Source organism: Hippoglossus stenolepis, chromosome 5 (assembly GCF_022539355.2).
Source record: "Hippoglossus stenolepis isolate QCI-W04-F060 chromosome 5, HSTE1.2, whole genome shotgun sequence".
NCBI lineage: Eukaryota > Metazoa > Chordata > Actinopteri > Pleuronectiformes > Pleuronectidae > Hippoglossus > Hippoglossus stenolepis.
The window spans coordinates 13,577,572-13,598,075 of NC_061487.1; the positions used below are offsets into that span (position 1 = coordinate 13,577,572).

General features: G+C 41.5%; 2 protein-coding genes across 3 annotated transcripts; both read left to right on the forward strand.

Moving 5' to 3' along the window:
* Positions 1 to 995: 995 nt before the first annotated feature.
* On the forward strand, positions 996 to 6,785 carry gtf2h1 (general transcription factor IIH, polypeptide 1). 2 transcript variants are annotated; one of them, XM_035156616.1, is made up of 15 exons: positions 996 to 1,222; positions 1,610 to 1,778; positions 1,874 to 2,066; positions 2,549 to 2,714; positions 2,843 to 2,936; positions 3,164 to 3,313; positions 3,413 to 3,492; positions 3,603 to 3,736; positions 3,836 to 3,923; positions 4,014 to 4,102; positions 4,565 to 4,682; positions 4,890 to 4,980; positions 5,282 to 5,397; positions 5,764 to 5,856; positions 5,943 to 6,785. In XM_035156616.1, the coding sequence occupies exons 2-15, from the start codon at positions 1,625 to 1,627 to the stop codon at positions 6,027 to 6,029; spliced, it is 1,653 nt and encodes a 550-aa protein (XP_035012507.1). In that variant the 5' UTR covers positions 996 to 1,222; positions 1,610 to 1,624; the 3' UTR covers positions 6,030 to 6,785. The 2 variants fall into 2 exon arrangements, with proteins under 2 accessions (XP_035012507.1, XP_035012506.1); XM_035156615.1 differs by having other exon boundaries at positions 997 to 1,217.
* A 683-nt stretch (positions 6,786 to 7,468) lies between these two features.
* hps5 (HPS5 biogenesis of lysosomal organelles complex 2 subunit 2) lies at positions 7,469 to 19,944 on the forward strand. The gene is made up of 23 exons (XM_035156581.2): positions 7,469 to 7,684; positions 9,581 to 9,710; positions 10,626 to 10,736; positions 10,858 to 10,922; positions 11,053 to 11,245; positions 12,065 to 12,195; positions 12,557 to 12,775; positions 12,857 to 12,928; positions 13,065 to 13,153; positions 13,398 to 13,576; positions 14,311 to 14,469; positions 14,990 to 15,149; positions 15,576 to 15,693; positions 15,964 to 16,110; positions 16,282 to 16,350; positions 16,458 to 17,020; positions 17,222 to 17,342; positions 17,428 to 17,577; positions 17,666 to 17,785; positions 18,100 to 18,213; positions 18,311 to 18,417; positions 18,634 to 18,925; positions 19,604 to 19,944. The coding sequence occupies exons 2-23, from the start codon at positions 9,603 to 9,605 to the stop codon at positions 19,662 to 19,664; spliced, it is 3,348 nt and encodes a 1,115-aa protein (XP_035012472.1). The 5' UTR covers positions 7,469 to 7,684; positions 9,581 to 9,602; the 3' UTR covers positions 19,665 to 19,944.
* Positions 19,945 to 20,504: the final 560 nt, after the last annotated feature.

Genomic DNA, 20,504 nt, shown 5'->3' on the forward strand with positions numbered 1-20,504 from the left:
CACCTGCGACAATGAGAAGGCCTACAGAGAGGAGGTTGGAGCCCTGACATCTTGGTGCCAGGACAACAACCTCCATCTCAACGTCAGCAAAACGAAGGAGCTGATCGTGGACTACAGGAAGAGACAAGGAGTAGAACACGCCCCCCTCTCCATCAACGGGACTACGGTGGAGCGAGTCAGCAGCTTCAGGTTCCTTGGGGTCCACATCAGTGATGACCTGACCTGGACCCACCACACAGACTCCATCAGGAAGACGGCCAGACAGCGGCTCTTCTTCCTCCGCAGGAAGGCTCAACATGGATGCCAGGATTCTCTGCCATTTCTACAGGTGCACCATAGAGAGCATCCTGACTGGCTGCATCACCGCCTGATATGGCAGCTGCACCGCCCTGAACCGTAAGGCTTTACAGAGGGTGGTGAAGTCTGCACAGCACATCACCAGGACGGAGCTACCATCCATGGAGGACCTCTACAACCAGCGGTGTAGGAAGAAGACCAACCGGATCATCAAAGACCCCTATCACCCCAGCCATAAACTGTTTTGCCTGCTGCCGTCTGGCAGACGGTACCGCAGCATCCGGGCCCGCACCACCAGGCTCAGAGACAGTTTCATCCCCCAGGACATAAGACTTTTAAACTCCTCCAAACCAGCACCTTAGCATATTTGCACTATTGCACATAATTGCACCATTGTTTTTCTTTTTTTTTCTTTAGGTGTATATATATATATTTAGATATATATATTTTATTTTCTATTTTAAACTTTTGATATTCTATTTTATATTATTTTATTCAATATTGTTTTTGCTTGTAAATATTCGGAGCATTGCAATAAGAGAGCCTGTGACCCAAGCATTTCATTGCCAGAGACTGCTTAATGTAATTGTTGTGCATTTGACATTAAACTCTTGAATCCTGAATCTTGAATTCTATTCTCTGCCTGAGAGGGGCAGCAATGCGCCGCAAACAGCCTATCTGATGTCAGCTCTCACCGGAACCCATTGTCCTCACCGCTGTACCCCGCCGGAACGTTTAGAGTGTGGCGCTCAGCATGGCAGTCATGTCGGCGCTGGGCTCTTGGCTTCCAGTGTTCATGTAGTGAGGATTCGGTCAGAGATAAGACACTCTGTCATTTTTATACTCTGGTGTACATCGGTTAAAGATTATGTGTTGAGGACGGACGGAGGTTGTTCGCTGCTGTGTTGGTTTATTCGGAGGTAAAGTAAGTTTTCTGGCCACTTCTCCCTCAGGCATTTTCTCCTCTTCACTGTGAGCTGCGGCTAACTGGTTAGCTAAGTTCATGTGATGAAACCACAGCAGGCTCCTATAGTCATATTGTATTATCTATCACAGCATAGAGGCTTTGTGGGAAACAGCACATGAACTTGCTATTAGCTGAATTTGTGCTTTTATCTTAGACAAAGTGCTTCTTGCATCACTATAATATTCCTCATTGTTGTTTCTGCACCTGTCAAGAAACGATTGTGTGGTTTTGCCATAGCCTCAAAAACATTTTCTTTAAGGAATAACGTTATTCTTTGTAATCTCCTGTTCGCTCTTTCATCTGTGACACAGTGTTAAGTACATAAGACATCTTTTGTTCTCTCAGGTGTCATTTGGGACGATGGCATCACTGTCAGAAGAAGTGCTGCTGGTACTGAAGAAGGTTCGCCAGAGGAAGCAGGATGGAACACTGTATCTGATGGCTGAACGTATAGCCTGGGGTCCGGAGGGCAAGGACCGCTTCACAGTCAGCCACCTGTATGCAGATATCCGCTGTGAGTGTTGGACACCACCAGCTCACACCCAGTGCTGTGATAATGATGTGTGTTTGGTGGTGGTGTTCTTAAGCTATCATTCCTTCTCTGCACAGGCCAGAAGATCAGCCCGGATGGTAAAGCCAAAGTTCAGCTCCAGCTGGTGCTTCACACCGGCGAGAGCACCACATTCCACTTTTCTAATGAGAGCAGTGCGATCAAAGACAGAGACGCTGCGAAGGAGCTGCTGCAGCAGCTGCTGCCCAAGTTCAAGAAGAAAGCCAACAAGGAGCTGGAGGAGAAAAACAGGTGAAACAATGTTGTTTGTCCTCAGGGGATTAGGCTGGTAATATTCAGAATTTTTTTTTTTTTAACAAATTGCACGAAAAGATGAAAACCATCTGACTTAATGATACTAACAGACGTTGCCTGTGTAACCAAAGCTTAATATCAGCTGCTGTAACATGGTACATATCCCCGTAGTGGAACTAATAAAGGACAATCTTATCTTATCTTGGATGCAATATTGATTTTATGATATAAGACAAGAAACTATCTAAAACCTCATATAATTTCATGATATAGATTACATATTTTCTTGTCTGAAAGGAAGGATTACAAGCAATTAACAACGTTCTTTGAACTTAATATGAAAAAAAAACCCAATTAGTGTCTTCAAGTTAACTTTACTAAAGAGGTTTAAGCAAATCATCAGAAATTTTCTTGTCCTATTTTTGAATGAAAGGAGCAATGATCATCTCTCAAATGTTATTGCTTTATTTTTCCTGCAGGATGCTTCAAGAGGATCCTGTGCTTTTCCAGTTATATAAAGATCTAGTGGTGAGCCAGGTGATCAGTGCGGAGGAATTCTGGGCCAACAGGTTAGGGGGCGTAAACAACGCAGACCCAGCACTGTTCAACAACAAACAGGAAGTCGGTATATCTGGAGCCTTTCTGGTGAGTTCACATCAGAGTGAGACCATACAGAATGAAAACAACCTAACCTTAAATTTCATAACTTTATTCTTTGAGAATTTAAGTTTTAATAACTGAATTTGAACAGATGTCCTTTTCATGTATTACAGGCAGACATAAGACCTCAGACAGATGGCTGCAATGGCTTGAGATATAATCTAACTGCTGACATTATTGAATCCATCTTCAGAACATACCCTGCAGGTAAACAGTTACTTCTCCACTTTGGAGTCAGATACAGTAATGATAGATCAAGAAAAGTCTACTTCCATGTCAGCTATTAATTTCAACTACAAACTATGACACTGATTTTACAGATTCACACACTGTCAGCCATCAAGTAACTGATATTAACTGTGCTTCTGCTTATCCTGATCTGAATCATAAAAGACGGGATTAAATGTCTCTATCAACTTGGATTGTGCTTGCAGTGAAACAGAAGTATAGTGAGAATGTGCCTCATAACCTGACGGAGAAGGAGTTCTGGACCAGCTTTTTCCAGTCCCATTATTTTCACAGAGACCGCATCAACACAGGAACACAGGATATTTTCTCTGAGTGTGCCAAGCAGGATGAGATGGGTAGGAGCATTTTTGTACTGGTGTCAGTACATGTCGTTTCATTACTGCAAAGTGAAAGTCAGCTTTCATGTATTAACATTTTAAATCTGTCTCTCGCAGGGTTAAAGTTGATGGTGACTCAAGGAGTGAAGAATCCTCTGGTCGACCTCCTGTCGTTAGAGGATAAATCATTAGATGAGGTGAGATAATTGGCCAGCGGCAGCCACGTTATGCTATTCACTAGCCATTAACTTTCTTCTTCTACCTCCTCCGTCAAACTCAAAAACTTGACTTTTTTCCTGTGGCACAGGGTTATGGAGTTAGCACAACACTACCCTCAACTTCCAATGCAAACCGGACGGTGAAGGAGAGCAGCAACTCTGCCATTATAAAGCGCTTCAACCACCACAGTGCCATGGTGCTGGCAGCAGGCTCGCGAAAGGGGTGAAGACAAGTTTCAGACTCTTGGATTCCTACTTTACTTTTTAAAGAACTTCACAATAACCTGTGTTCCTCTTTTTTCTAACTGTCATGTTTGTATAGGGAAACACCAACAGACCAAGCGAGTGAGACAAGCAGCACGGATGGAAACTCCAGGGATTCGGACTTCTTTCAACCTCCTGTAAAGAAGGTATGAGGGTTCTGTAGCTACATAAACATTTTTCAAAATTCATGAGTTCTGCTTTAACAGACTTTTTTTTCTGTCTGCAAACTTTTTTAGGTTAAATTACAAGAAGCGATAGAATATGATGATCTCCAAGGGGAGAACAGACCAAAAACAGTCCCGCTGAACCTTAAGAAGTCTGACAGGTACAGTTTGTCCACGTGTATTGTTATATTTTCTTTGTTCTTGACTGGGTAAGGTAGCTGTTGTTTGCTCCAAACGGCAGGGATTAATAACACAATTGTGAATGTGAAATTAATACTTAATAAATCTGTGAAAATCAAACCTTATCCGGTCGATGATGTCTTGAAATTTCTTATTAGGAAGTCTCACTTCCTCTGGAAAGAGTGCAACATTTGTATTGTTTCATAATAGATTTGATATTGGATTTAAAGGTCAGTCATGGTTTCTCTATGCTAACTATCTGTAGTTCAAGTGAATGGGAAAGTGTTCTCAGACTCTCAGACCCCACTGTAAGTTTCGGGTAGAGGGGATTGGATGTGCTTCTGTTTTGCAGATGCATCTTCATGTTTAAAGCTGCTAAAACGGACACATTTTCCCCCTCTGGACATGTTTTGATATGTTTTCTCTATCCTTCTCCTTATAAGGTACGCTCATGGTCCAGTGCCACTTCAGTCCCAACAATATACAACTAGCCAGGAAATCATCAACTCTGTCAACTACATCCGCCATGAAATGGCCAATTACAAACCCAACCTCACTCAGGTTAGATCATTCACCATCTCGACAATCTTATAAAAGACGAAAATCAAACCTGAAAATGTGATTTAAGTTCATTTATTTATGATTGTGCTGTTTTCTTGTGATTTTAAGAAATAATCTACAGTTTCAGTTTTTGCTGTAAAGTTAGGAATATGTAAACTGTTACGAACATGCCACCACAATGTTTCACATCAGTTAAACTCCTCACAGGTGTTGTCCAGCACAGCAGCGACTTCTGCCATCATTGCACTTTCTCCAGGTGGCGTCCTCATGCAGGCAGGAACACAGCAAGCCATAAATCGTAAGTTATCATTGAATTACATTAATATTACTTACTGGGAAAGTTGGTGACCGTGAGAGCCTGTAGCACTTCTGACATGTGTGAGGCAGCTGAACTGCTGTTGAGCAACACATCTATCGTAACATGGAAGTAGGAATTATTTATGGAAAAATAGACACTCATTTCATTCATTTACTCTAAAGTTTGTGAAGTTTCCACTGAACCATTGATCTGATGTTGTATTCACCTGAATCTTGTAAATATCATTGTCTCATCTGAGAGCTTTATCTGAATATTTGGTCTTGCTCTCATTTTTTTTCAGAGATGATACCCACTGATGTTCAAGGAGAGTTGAAGCATCTCTACGTAGCTGCTGGAGAGCTATTAAGACACTTCTGGTCCTGTTTTCCTGTAAACACTCCATTTTTGGAAGAGAAGGTAACGCATTTTTAACCCTATTCAAAGGACGTAGAATTGATATTGTCACCCAGGTTGTTCCTTATTACCTTTCTTGACGCAGCAAAAAAGTAAATTGCCACTTCTAATAATTTGTCTAATAGTGCAAACAGATGAATCATTAAAATTCCTTCATGGTTTTATAAAATATAAACCACACTTTTGCATAACTGTAGGCAACAGCGGGTAAATTTAACACAAAGCCAATCATAGATATTCATGCCCTTTGGACTTTTTGTTTTATTGTTTCACAACATTGTTTACCATTTCTTTTAGCATAATCACATTTTTAGTTTTTTTGTATATTATAGTTGTAGATACTAAACTCATTATGTTCTTTTCACAAAGGTGACAAAAATGAAGACAAACCTGGAGAGATTTCAGATGACCAAGCTTCGACCTTTTCAGGAGAAGATTCAGCGCCAGTACTTAAGTACAAATGTGAGTCTCTAAGGTATTACTGTTTACACAGTGGTTTTCACCAGGTAGCACTTCCCGGATATTAAATCTCTTAAATGTTCCCTCAGCTCACAGGGCACTTGGAGGAGATGCTGCAGACGGCCTACAACAAGTTCCACGCCTGGCAAACCCGTCGGATGATGAGGAAAACCTGAGGTCTGACGGCTTGTCAACAAAGAGGACAAGAAAGTCATTAAAGTGTACGGACATATGACCTGTGAAGGTCCTGCAGACTGCTGTGAAGAGCGCAGTCTGATGGGACACAGTCCACTGGGATTTAATGATGGGGATGTAGATGGACGCTGCCACATCCCCAGATGCTCAACAGACTAATTGCATCTCAGTCACAAAAAACTGTAATTAGTTACTTTCTCCTTAGTTTGTTTCCTCAGTGTTTGAGAGACTGGTGGTTGAACAGGACTTTTTAAATGGTGTAACATGACCAAACTGCAGATGGAAATGGTTAAAAAAGGCTCTCAGGACAACAAGCTGAGGTGTGAGATGCAAGCGGAGGACTGCCAACAGAGACAGAGAGGAGGGCTTGGACATGACGAGGAGCCCCTCTGAACGCCGGCTCGCTTTGTGGAAGAAATTCTGAAGCAAAAAACAGGGGGAAGTTAATATAGCAATACTGTAAAGACGTTTCACACTTGAGTGCATTAATGTGTGTAAGTGAACTCACACTGTCACTGGTTTGTAATGTCTGCACCTTCTGTCTGCACTGGACACCAAAATGTAAGTGAATTAAAGTGAAGCTTTTGTTTATGTCCACATGTCTGATCAAACTGCAATATTTCATCAATCCCCTGCACCTCCACTCATTCATGTTTCTGGTCATTTGTCTCTGTTTTTATAAGATGGATTGTTTTTAATACCATGCTACATTTTAAAATACAGCATATGGAGCTGTGTATTGTTGTCTTCTTACATTAATTTAATGGTTTTGGTTTTTTTAAGACTTGTCTGCACATCCAGTGCAGCCACTGGGGAAAGCTACTAATTCATGTTTTTTTTAACAACTTTAATTAGAAAATTTGTATATATATATACATATATACAAATTTATACATAAAAGAAAAGTGACAGACAAGGCAGGAAGCTGTGTTAATGCCAAAGTGTATATATACATGTATGTATATATACATATATACAAATTTTCTAATTAAAGTTGTTAAAAACAAGTCACCTGGATAAATAAATATTTATTAGGAAAGGAAGGAAAATTATGCCAAACGATTAACTTAATACAAAAGAGGGGAAACAAGAAAAGTTTCTTAATGCTCGTTAAAATATTTATAATTACATGTGAACAGTTTTGTAACTATTTTAGGGTCTGTAAGTTACATATATTTTTTGAATTCACAAAGAAATCCTGTGAAAAGTATTGTTTGCCATTTTGCATTTATGGATGGGAAATGTATTCACCACACAGAATCACTAAGTTTATAATGATCTTTAAAATATGCAATAAATTGTTTGAATTTTTTCTTTGTCACTCTAAGATTAGATTTAAACACTATATATAAACTTTAGATCGAGTCTAACAAGTGATCGAATGGGTACGATGGTAAAATAAGTGTGAAGGGGCAGAGTTCGTGTGCTTTCGCCTCCAGGAAGTGAAGAGGTGTCCCCACAGCAGCGGAGAGAGGAGCCGTGACAGCTCGACTCTCTGCCGCCACAGAGCCGTCACACCCACCGCTGACTCCCCCCAACAACACCACCCAAACTAACCTTAGCACGGGTTGTGACACGGCGATGTGCTGCTGGTTTATATGAGATAAACAGGCCGGAGTGTCACGAGCACCACCAGGTGAGATCATATCTGTCGGAGCTAGCATGCTTGTTGCTAAAGTGTCACCGCTAATATCACGACACCGGAGCGAGAAGGCGTTTAACCGGAGTGTTACACATGTATTTACCTTCACACACGTGTACTTCAGCAGTGTTGAGCTAATTGATAAGTTTTCTTCAAGCCTTGGCTGTGCGCGGCAGTTTTGACAGAAACGTTAGCATCAGTGTCAGCAGACTGGTCTCGTGATGCAGGGAGTCGGTCCATCCCGCTGCCGCAGCCCCGCGGTGCTGCTGCTGCTGCTGCGCACGGCGGTGGGGTGTGTTTACCGGGTCACACCGCCACGACAGGAGCAGTCACTGTAATGCTAGCTCGGCCGAAGTGTAAATGAGCTGTCCAGCTAACTAACGGTGTAAACGGTGGACATGGAGCTCCGTGAGGACGACTGATTTCTGTACAGCTATGGTTATTTGCCATGTCTGGTACCGGTGCCCTGGTGTCATCACGGTCATTCAGCTCCACTGCTGCGCTCGTGCAGGCTCAACATCTGGGATACTGGGGTATTTCCAGCTCATTCCACCACTCACGTTATCACCTCACACGTCAGATGAGACCTTTCTGCTCCAGTTACTGAACAAATCAACATTTTACATTCAGACAACGAGCTTACTTGATTTACTTATTTATTATCAGTTTTTAAAACAAGACGATACACGTTGTTTAAGTCACCTCAACCTCCACCGACAGCAACAACAACATGTTATTTACACAGTATCGCTGCAACGATTAGTCGATCTACAAACTGATTGCACAAGATGATTTTGTTTTATGTTTTATGTAAAATGGCAGCTGTATATGGAGGGTTGATGCCTGTTTGCTGTGTCTAGCTCCACAAATATGGGGATTCAATGCTTTTCTTTGTCACACACTTGTAATGTTGAAGTAAAGTTTGCATTCTGAGCATTTGGGATCGTTGGCCAGACAAAGGACATCTGAGTATATTATCACCTTGATCAGTGGGAATTTATTATTGGCATTTTTCACTCTTTTCTCCCATTTTCTGACAAATAACAGCAAAACAAAAGAGCCCAACCACTGGATTTTTGGGGCCAATATCGATACCAGGGAGTTAAGCATTGGTTTTAATCAAAATATATATATATATATATATATATATATTCTTTTAAATCAGTAAATATTCCTAAAATGTCATCATCAAACCCTTACAACAAAGAAATATTATTTAGAATTGATATTTAAATATAAATATAAGTATAATTTAATTTAATCGCTGATAAAAGTCATTGTTAGTTGTAAACACAAGTTAAAATACTCCATGGAGTTGTGTAACGAAGATACATTTTCCACATTAAAGACCTCCACTTTGTACATGTAAAGTAATCTGAAGTGTATTGTTGTCACAGCAGAGTGATAACAAATAGAAGGTCAGAGGTCAGACTTGACTGTTTCTTCTCACCTGCTTCTGAGGTTCTTGTGTCAACTACATTATTGCTGAGAAACAATTATCTACCCACATTTTGTTTTAGTAGTTTTTCGGGCATTCCTAACTAGTATATGGTTGATCTGATATAATAATCTTTGGTCTAAATCAGAATCTTGTGAATTAAAGAATTAATTTAGCGACAATGTTCCTCATGTTGATAATAACTAGAAACATCAGTAAACTTTGCTAAATGAAAACCGATCCTGTAAGTGAGGTTTACTTTAACACCCACAAGTTATAAATGAATTAAAGTGTGTTGAGGAGGCTGTAAACAGTGTAAGTGGAGTCATGACTGGTCAGTTTACTGAAAGTCATGTGATGCCACATGGCTGAGAGCTGTGGTATGCAGGCTAGTCACTCTTGAAGTCACACACCTTTCTTTATTCTCTCCTGACCGTCTCATTCTCTCTCAGTTGTGGAGGATCACCAGTGAAGATGTCTCTGATACCAGTCGTACCAGAGAACTACGGTCATGTGCTGGCAGAGTTTGACTGTCTCGATCCACTTCTGTCTGCGCTACGTTTAGACTCGGGCAGGCTCAAGGTAGGTTTCACCATCATGCCTCTGAATCAGTCTTTTAATAAAATCACACAGGGATAATTTATTGTAGCTTCTTATTTAGTGTCATTATTGTATTGGAGAGTGAGAAATTACCTTATTGACCATAGTTAGATTATTGGACAAGTACCATGGCAAACAGAGATTAAAATCCAACAACAAGCTACAATCAGGCTGTAAATAATAATGATAATAACTTTATTTGCATAGCACTTATCTAAACAAGGTTACAAAGTGCTTCACAAAATCCATGGCAAAAAATGAATGACTTAAAATAAAAGGTATTCAATTCAGTTCAATTTTAAGTGCCAAATCATAAAATAATAGAGAAACCCAACAATTCACAGTGTAAAGGCAGAGATAAGTCGAGTCAATACAAACCATAGACTGTAAGTAAAGATTTGAATGACATCACAGCTCCCAAAAGTGAAGCCAAAACGTCTCGATCGCCCCCTAGTTGCTGGCTGCAGTATAGGTCCCAAACCCTGCCTCCTCCATGTTAGTTGATTGGACATGGACCAAAGTAAAAAGTACACATCAAATACATTTTTCCCAAAGATGGGTCTCTGTCATTTTAGGTAGTTATTATCACTCTGATGTTTGTTCAAGTGTACATTTTTCGAGTAAGTTTGGTTTTAATAAGTCAATTGATGCTATAGAAATGGGGAGATTGCATCTATCAACGGGACCCCAATAACACAACGCCATCCCCCCATCACTGCTGCGCCAAGTCAGGCTCTGAAAGTGCAAGATGGCTGCGTTCCCATCCAGGATATTTGGGCTTTATTTCTGGATAGTGGGAGGAATTGATGATTAAAACATAAAACACTGTCCAGTGTATGTTTATCGAACAACATATGTCCAGATGAAGCCACTAGATGTGACTCTGTTGTGTTACAGTGTACCTGCCTGGCTGTGTCGAGGAAGTGGTTGGCATTGGGAACATCAGCAGGAGGGTTGCACCTGATCCAGAAGGAGGGTTGGAAACAAAGGATCATCCTCTCTCACAAGGTAATATGTGACCTGAGTACCTATTGTGCAGATACAGAGCTGACTGTTGTTCTGCTGTTAACTAATACAGCTGCACTTTACAGGGAATGCAGTCAGTTTTATAAGAGTGTGCTCTTTTCAGGAGGGATCCATCTCCCAGGTGGCGTGTTGCCCTCACGATGAAGATTTCATTGCCGTTGCGACAAGGTAAGAGCCTGTCGAATAATTTCCCTCGTTGTCATCTTCCTCTTCTTTGCTTATATGACACATATCTCTGTGTTAGTCGGGCTGCCCGTATGGTTCTTAATGTGTGTGTTGTGTAATGTCTCTGGTCCAGTCAGGGTCTGGTGGTGGTGTGGGAGCTGCAGCTGGAGCGGCGAGGTCGACCAGAGAGAGTCAGCGTGTCCTGGGAGCACAGAGGTCAGGCCATCACTGCGCTCTGCTGGGACACAAGCGCACTCAGAGTTTTTGTCGGGGACTCGGGAGGCAAGGTGTCCTTTCTGCGTGCAGGATCCTCCAAGCTGGGAAAGGTATTGGATTCTGATTCACAGTTAAAGTTGTCTTGTTTCCTCAATACTAATGTATGGAGAGCAAATATGATTTTTGAAAGGATTCTGGTTTGGTTTGGTTCCAAAACACAATTAAGTCAGCAGGCCTTAATTTAAGCCAGATGACAGATATTAATGAAGTCCCTGCCTCATCTAACTTCTCAGGGTTTTGTGCTTTCAGTCAACAATCAGAGAGGCCTCCAAGCAGCAGACTAAGGACCTAAAAGTAGAGATTATTGATTCTTACTTGGCGTGTTCATCAAAGTGAAGTTGTGACACTAAAAGTACTCTGAGAGGAAGAGAGGGGCAATAGAAAAGACATTTGACTACAAGAAACCTTTGGACGGTCAAATATCTGTACCATTTAGTTCTGACTGATTAGCTGCTCACTCAGTAACCTTGCACATTCAGCAAAGTAGTCTCAGACCTTTGGACACCACTGTGTTGGACATTTGCATATTTTATGTTAATTTTCATCAAAAACTGAAATACACCTCCTTTAATGAAATGACAGGTATGTAGTAAGTATGTGCTGTTGCAATACTAGTCAAAAGCAGGTTAACCAACTAGGTTGTGTACTGGCAACACTAGTAAAGTCTGGCTGGAAGACTATTTCAAATTGTCTTTTTTTATTTAAATCCTACCGGAATTGTACCTTGGCTTATATTTTTGTTTTCCACATTTCTGTGGTCCAGCAAATGAAACATTGTCCCTCCTGCTAGCTGTGCCCCAGTCCTCTATAATTAAAATGTTTAGATTTTCCTATCAAAGACTTATGTGATTGTTTTTCTCTGTGTCCAGGGGTCAGCATTTGTTATCTTCCCTGTTCAGACCGTCACCACGGTCGACTCCAGAGTGGTTCAGCTTGGGTACCAAGATGGCCGCCTGCTTGTGTCTTCTCTCAGCCGCTGCTACCTCTGCGACACAGAGAGGTGAGAAACAATATGTTTGCATCTCTAATGTGACTTTGATACTTTATAGAGAGTGACATAAAACAAATTTAAATTCAAAACTAAGCTAATTCTCTGATCATGTAAGTTACGGAATCTCCAGGATGAGCAGGTACATTAGTCGGATGAGAGTAACATCTTTATTTTTTAAACAGTTTTTCTTTAAATTAATAATGCAACTATATCTCTATTAATAGGGGTAATTACTGACTGAAGAAAAAGATGATTGAATTGGGCTCTCAAAGAAAATCAAAGGAACATTTTGATCACTGACGAAAATCTCCTTTCTTTATGTTTGGATGTTTCTCACTGGTAATGTTTTACCGTCTTGACCTATCGTCAGGGAGAAGTTCTGGCGTGTGGGAAACAAGGAGCGTGATGGGGAGTATGGAGCTTGCTTTTTCCCCCAGAATAGGGGACTATTAGTTGGTCAGCCACCCCTGCTCTACTGCGCCCGGCCAGGCTCTCGAATATGGGAGGCCAGTTTTCATGGCGAGGTTCTGAGCACCCATCAGTTCAAACAGCCACTGGCCTGCCCCCCTCTACCTCTCATCACTTACAGGTACTGATTCTTCCTGCTGTTATGTTGTCGTCTGTAAAATAGCAAACTTCTTACTTGTCCTCTTCAACTTGTATTCTGCAGAAATGAGCCACATTACAGCCCAGTGCAGAAGAGCCCCCAGTCGATTGCTTTTCCTAAACTGCTTTATTTGGGGTAAAGTATCATATCCTTTATACATTTGATCACCTCCCTTCTAAGACTTATCAATCCCTTTTGTATCATATCTACAGTAAATCAACTCAGACAAACATCAGTTAAAACCTACCTGTTACTTCTTCTACTTGTGTAGAGATCAAAATCTACTGACCTGGACCGATTCAGCTATTTATATCTTCACCCCTCAGAATGGACAAGTGCTTCTGTGGACTGAAGTCAAAGGTACATTTCCTGCTTTGTCTCTTAAAATGTTAACTGTAAGGACTGAACAGTCAAACCATTTTGCTCATGAACTCACACTTAAATGCTTTTCTTCAAAAATGTTATTGTTTGTGCTGCACCGTTGTAATCATGTGATCGTCATTGTTATTCGAATGATCTAGCAGAGCTATATACTCATTTCTTTCTGTTCCTATGTTTTTTTTTTTACTTCAAACTGATTCAAACCTGTTTTCTGGTTCTGTAGACCTGATTGATATGGCAGTCTACCGCAGCGAGCTCTTCTGCCTCCATGGCAGTGGGCGTCTGTCCCACCTCTCCCTGTTGTCTGCAGAGCGCTGTGTCGAGCGTCTGCTACGTAGGGAGTCCTGGCCGCTTGCTGCTGCCGTCTGCTGTATGTTTCAGCACGCAATCACTACCAGCAAGGTGAGATGGCTGCTACTGTCATGCTACCTGACCTCGTCTCCGTGCACAGTGGAACCTAGATTCCAGTCTTCTCTCAGCTAAGCTGTTCTTTTGAATTGTTGACTTTCTGTTTACTAAGACTAAAGAGATCATAGCTGTTCACCTGACGGGTCTCACCGATGTTCCAAACAATTTTGAAACATCGGTAACAAGGTATTATCTCCATGGTTAACATTATAATTTTCTCGACACAGCACAATTAACTTGACTTTACAGACCATAGTAGTTTGTATTTAAAGTTTCAAAATATATAGTAGACCTCATTAAGTCTGGGTTTATGCAGATGTTAAAAGACATACGTGAAAAAACGTTCACAGGTTTTAACTAAAACATTTTGAAAACTAGCATGGCAAGATATGGATTTTTATTTAGATACATTTTTGTCATCAACATCTATTCACAACTCCCTTGGAAATCAGTGAAAATATCACCTTGGGTTCACATCCGAATTTCATGGGTTATTTCTTGTCCCATCCCTCCACCAAGTTTCATGGAAATACGTTCAGTAGTTTTTACGTAGTAATGCTAACAAACAAACAGACAGGACTGAGAATGGAACCTTCTAGGCAAAGGCAGAAAGCAGCATCTTAACCACATTTCTTTTAATCAGAGTAAATGTTTGTGTGTGTTCCTTACTTGTGTTGAACTTCTGTGTTGGCTGGATTCATAAAGTAAAGTCGTAACTCTTAATTCAGGCCAGGAAATCCATTCCCATCGACCGCCTTGAACATCTCAGGTCCCAGCTCAATGCCACCACTCACCTGGAGCTCAGTGGCCAGCTGGAGGAAGTCATCACGAAGCTGGAGCCTCTGGACTCCGCCTCCAGCAGCCGCAGAAGCAGCATCTCCTCACATGTGAGTTCAACTTTAACTTATGCCTATGTGCAGTATAAGCTGTTTGTCTCATAAGCACCATCGCTGTAAATAATTAGCAACACACTTCCCCGTCAGTTACATTGAACCCAGTGAATCTTTTTTGCTATGGAAACCATCCTGTTAATGAAGGACAAGCATCTCCATGGAATCACATTAAACAGGCTGTTAGGTGAGGAGATTAGCAGCCTCCAGTACTGGAATTAATCTCACATGTCTAAAGTAAGTCAACATTAGGCAGTTAAATATCTCCACCATGACTTGACATGACTCATGACTCATCATGAGGTTCAGAGAGCTGCATGATGTGCACAATAATTCAACAACAAACAGATTATTTCCTGTCTGGTTGACACACAAGCAGAGTGCTCATGTGATCAAGCATATCCATCCCATACATTTTTATTCCTGTGGGGTTATTTTTACTGAAGAATGCTGCTTCTAGTAATCTGAATACACATGTAATGGTGAATGTACTAATCTGAGATACATCACTATCCAGGAGAGCTTCAACGTTCTCGACTGTGGAATCTATCGCGTGATTAGCCGCAGAGGAAGTCAGTCAGACGAGGAGACGAGCTCACTCATCAATCAGTCCATGTCGGAGGAGGAGAGACTCAAAGAGTTCAGCTTTGTCCAGGAAGACGATCAAGTGGATCAAGGTGAGAGGCAGATGTTGCTCTCTAACGTTAAAACAAGTTGATCACGTAAAAATCCCTGCTCTCCTAAAACATACAGAACATAGATCTGTGTTTTTCATTTGATATGAACCACACATGAAATCATATATTCAATAATCTAGTTTTCTGTAAGAGCTGAGTGATCTATGATGACTGACATTCTCTGTGAATATGTTCTTCACTCTGCCCGATTGGTAATTCTGAGTTTCTTGTCTCTGTCATATTTATCATATTTTGGTTTTGCATTTTTTGCATCGTGCAGCATTTGATTTACATAAAGTCGCCAGTAGTGTACTGGCGACTTTACACCATCCACTTCTGCATTTCCCACTCTCCCTGTCATCATTCCACTCCAGTGCTCCATCCATCTGTGTTTTTCCTCTGGCTCTTGCGCCCGTCTATATTCAGATCCACAGAGCGGCGAGCGTCCGGAGGCTGAGCGATCTGACCAAGGCATGCAGTTCCATCTCCCCCTTTCATTCCGCCCCAAACCACCTCGCATTGCACTGCAGGCCGTCAAAGACAGGTGAACATCCCGAGAAACATGCATGCTTTACAGGGCTTTAAACAGAAGAATGTGGCATGATATTTGATTTGTTGTTGTACTTGTTAGGATTGAAACTCCTACAACATCCTATCATTCAAATTCAGCTGTGCCTACAGACGGCTCACTTCCTCTTTCCATTGAACACCCAAGTCTTTTCTTTTTTTAAACTCACATTGTTCATCATTTGACATCACTATGAAGAGGTTCAGGTTTCGTAGCTCTGTTCGACTTCAATTTTCTTTCCCGCAGTGTTTCTAGTTTTGTCAAGAAGACGACAGAGAAGATCAACACCCTCCAGATGAACTCTGAACTCTGGCAGCGACCTGAGTTCAGAGAGGGAGGACAGTCTGATGTGTCCGCCACCGCAGCTCTATACTCAGAAGAAACGGAAAATGAGTGAGTACAGAGAACTGATGTTTCTGTTGTTGCTATATTCATAAAAAACAAAGGAATTAGCCCTCTATAAAAATATATCTTTCTGACTTTAAGGCACATTTTTACATCTTTCCCTTTACATTTGTTGTGAATAGTGAAAAGTTATATTTTGAGTTTCATTTGTCTTCTCAGACTTTATGATGAAATGCCTAATACAGAGACAGACATGCAGGAACTTCGATCAGCAACAGAGCGAACTATGTGAGTACTGCCCAACATTATGTTAAAATTCCCACTGCAGGATTTCACTACCATTTTTCCATCTGCACTCTGGTATTCAAATGTTACAAATATTTTCCAAACATCAGCTCCCAGATCCAAGATCCCTTGGTGCTGCTAGATCCAGTCTGCCTGGGTGAAACGCTGCTGGAGTGGCTGCCGGTGCTGGAGCGAATACTCGGACCTGCAGAGCTCGGGTCGTCTGCTGTCAGTGGTTCAAACACGGATGGAGCGGGACCGGAGAGATGGGAGAGGGATTATCTGAATTCAGAGGAGTCGTGCTGCTCTTCAGGAGAAGCACCAGATTCTGGCACACAGGAAAATAATGAGGAGTCACCTGAGGTCGGAGAGCGGGAGAACCAGTGTGACTCCACTGAGAAAGTGTCTGAGGTTCCTAACCTCTCAGAGCCTGTGCGAGTGGTGTCCCCCAAACCTGTGCCGCCTGAACTCCTGGTTAATCTCACTCAGCTGGCCACATTATACACAGAGCTGAGCTGCTTTAGAAATCAGGAGAAAGAGCGAGCACCGGGATGCACAGCGTTCCTGCGCAGTTACTTCTTTCTGCTGGATCAAGAGCGCATCAGAAGAATGTGTCTGTTATGTTACCAGGAGCGGCCGGAGGTGCAGCGCTCCTTCACTGAGGCCATGTTAGGTCAGAATCTTCTCCTTACAACCTTGCTCTCTTTTCATGATACTGACTTTATACTGATACAGGTTTTGCTAATTTTAGCTTTAGAGCTCAGTAAAAACTTTGAATTATGTTCATTTGCAGCTATGATCCATAAACACACCAGGCCTTGGTATTGTTAATCTTTAGTGATTTTGAAAATTAACTTTTTGTCTTCCTCTGTAGATCTCACTATGTCTTGTAAGGTGGTGGAGGTTATTCAGAGAGGGGATTTACTGCGATCACTGCGCAGTCTGAGAGAGCTGCAGCCCTGGAGCGCACCGGTTCTCCTCGCTCACCTGCACAGGTCAGTACCTGCACTTTTGTCATCGACACATAGTCTTTAAATTGCGATGGACCAAGTGAAGTCAGTTTACGCTTTTATTCTCCAGGTTATATGAGAAGCACGGGGAGGCGGCTGTACGATCGTTTTCTCAGTTCTACCCTACAATAACTCCTGCTGACGTAATGGCATTGGCTCAGCAAAGCCACTTCCTGGCCTACCTGGATAATCTGGTCCAATCACGAACTGAGGAGCACAGGTAGATCTTTGAATCACATTTTCTGTCAAACAAAAACAAAGACATTGAATTCAATTGCTGACTCTTATACTTTCAATTCTTTCTTTAGGTTGTCGTTTTTGCAGTCCCTTCTTGAACCAGAATCGCTGAGGCAGGATTGGCTTGAACTTGCACTTACCCATGATGCAATTCAACGCTGCGATACCCTAACTCCTGATGGACAGCCCAGGTCTGGTTCTGTTATTGTGTGAAAATGCAAAATAATATCCCTGTTTCTTTAAGTATCATTTTTAACTGTCAAAATTAAATGAATTATATTTTACTCATTTTACTCAATGGCCTGGAAAGTTCACTTCCCAATTCTAAAACCAGATATCAAATTAAAACAATTATAAAAATCTATATATCTGAACGGATCTGAACTAATCTGCTTTCATGGGTTTCATGTTTCACTTCTGGATTCTATTTATTCACAACACAATAACATACTGAAGTGAAAGTAGAGAGTAACCATCACTGTGAATCACATGACCTCTGTCGCAGGTGGCATTCACATTGTTTCAGCTGGGGTTACGGACGCCTCCTGTCTCTGCTGATTCGTCTTCCTGCAGACCTGTCCTCAAAGCAGAAGATGGCAGAGACATGCCGCAGTCACGGGTACTTCGGAGTTACTCAGCATATAGATAACTAGTCATCTTTCTTAGTGAGATGACAGTGTTATATTCAACATTTTGTATAATATTCCCATGTGCAGGTACTGGACGGGCTACCTCTACCTCTGCTGTGAGCTGCAGCGTCGCGCAGAAGCCTTCTCCACAATCTGTCAGCTGGATGACATCAGCCTGCTGGAGGAACCTGAGGGTAAAACTGCTTTTCAAAAACCTTTCACGCCTTCAGCCTTAAAGGAGATTTTTAATCTCTAATCGGCCGAGAGGAAAAATCGATGCCTGTTAAGAGCCATCATTTAACACTCATGGTTGAAACCCTCTCTAAGTGCAGGGGGAAGTTTGGACTAAAACTAGGGAAACAAAACATTTCAGTAGACTAATCTCTGTACTGGCTCCTGTTATTTTCCAGGCGTTGAGCCGCAGACATTGGACGAGTGGAAGCTCTTGATCCGGTTGTCTCAGCAGTGCAGAAGCGCGGAAGAGTCAGAGCAGGTCACAGGTGTGAACGGGAACAGTTGGTCCAACGGCTCGGCAGACTGCGGAGGAAAGACCAGCCTGGAGAACCTGACCCTGATGCTGGCTCGGAAAGCCGGACCTGACCGAGCTCTGACTGTCCTGGAAGAATGTGGCGTGCAGCTGGTCCTGTCCCCTCAATCCAAACTGGTCTGTGAGCTGCTGAGGGTCACCGAGAAGAGGCAGAGGTGGGTCAGGGCGCATGAAAGAACAGGTTGCCGATCTATAATAGTTTCTTTCAGGCATTTATTTAAAAAGCAGACGACAACAAAATTTAAATAAACCAAACATAAATGCGTAAACCTTCATTAGGCATTAGTGATTATTCTTGGGATTTTCTGACATAGATTTGTATCTTTCCAAGCCTAGAAATGATACCCTTAATACAAATGGCATCAAAACAGATGACTTCAATGAAACAGATGTGTCAGGAGAGGGTCAAGAAGCAGCAGAAGTGGACTTTCCCCCAATTTATTATACAAAACAACATAATTGAACATTAATATTAAAGGAAAACGTTGATGATGATCAACTCTGTTCTTTTTTATTAACAGGAGTAAAACAACTAACATGTCACCTCCGCCAAGGCCCAACAGTCTCCTATGAAACCACATTTATATTCACTAGATCTGTTTTTTTTATTATTTGGGTCTGCACCATATTGCAGACACCCATAAATATCAGTCCCCTTAACCTGATTTATTTTTTTCAAGATCCAAGAAAATGTTGAAAAAGGCCTCGCAATGTGAAAGAAGAAAGAATCACATCAACATTAACAACTCAAGAGTCTCTGAGACGACTGTAATTACTGAATAAACTTTGTCTTGCTGATCGTACAGCTCAGTTTCTTGTGATTTTCATTTCAGGGCGATGATCCAGACGATGCTGGAGCGCTGCGATCGCTTCCTGTGGTCTCAGCATGCCTGACTCTAGATCCTGTGTGGAACCAAACAATGTAACTAACACTGTATGTAAGTCTTCCCACTAACTGCTGCTTAATGAATGCACTGTGATATTTGCCATTTTGTTCTAACTTAATTTAACTGAAGACACTCGCAGCCAAAAGCAGTATTATCTTTTTAACATCAAATCACTGTTTCTTTAATGCTTCAGATTAATTAGCATGTACAGGAAAGAAAAAAAGAATTGTAAATAATGAAATGTTCTAAACAAGTAATTTAATGTGAATAAAAGTGTCTGAATGAAACATATAATCTTTTGTTTTTTATTGTTACACAGTCCTGTCAATTGTTTGTGTCTCCAAAGTGTAGAAGTAAAATAGCACAGTGGAGCTCACACCTCCACCAATACCCAACAGTCCCCTTGAGTTCTGCACCAAATCCATATTGATCTGTTGATTTCTTCCTGAATCCACATTATCTCAGCTTTACGTTTGTAGCTGCTTTTCTTACAATACAGGGGCTGAAGAAATCCGGTCCCTGAATGGAACCACAGTGAAATCCAGTGATTTGGTTCTGTAAACACTCATAGATATCTCCTAACTGTGCCTGCTTTTTTCCATCAACTTCCATTAATTGGTTGAGAAATCAGTGTCAAACAAAAAGTGAGTTAGTAAAATAGTATAAAAGTGATTTTTTAAAAATCGTGAATCTACCTCTCTATCCAGATCTCCACCAACATGTTATGTCTTTCTATTTCTTGGCAGATGTTTCATCTTTCCACCAAATTTTGTGGAAATCTGTTCTATAGTTACTGTGTAAAGGCTGCGGACAAACAAACAAACAGAGACAAAAGGTTCACATGAAA

What these genes read in the sequence shown, in the direction of transcription:
- hps5 (XM_035156581.2), top strand. Translation starts at nt 9,603, where the DNA reads ATGTCTCTGATACCAGTCGTACCAGAGAACTACGGTCATGTGCTGGCA. An exon ending in GGATCATCCTCTCTCACAAG is followed by an intron (nt 10,737 to 10,857) that starts GTAATATGTGAC and finishes TGCTCTTTTCAG; the next exon opens with GAGGGATCCATCTCCCAGGT. An exon ending in GAAGCAGCATCTCCTCACAT is followed by an intron (nt 14,470 to 14,989) that starts GTGAGTTCAACT and finishes ATCACTATCCAG; the next exon opens with GAGAGCTTCAACGTTCTCGA.
- gtf2h1 (XM_035156616.1), top strand. Translation starts at nt 1,625, where the DNA reads ATGGCATCACTGTCAGAAGAAGTGCTGCTGGTACTGAAGAAGGTTCGC. An exon ending in GTATATCTGGAGCCTTTCTG is followed by an intron (nt 2,715 to 2,842) that starts GTGAGTTCACAT and finishes CATGTATTACAG; the next exon opens with GCAGACATAAGACCTCAGAC. An exon ending in TTCAACCTCCTGTAAAGAAG is followed by an intron (nt 3,924 to 4,013) that starts GTATGAGGGTTC and finishes AAACTTTTTTAG; the next exon opens with GTTAAATTACAAGAAGCGAT.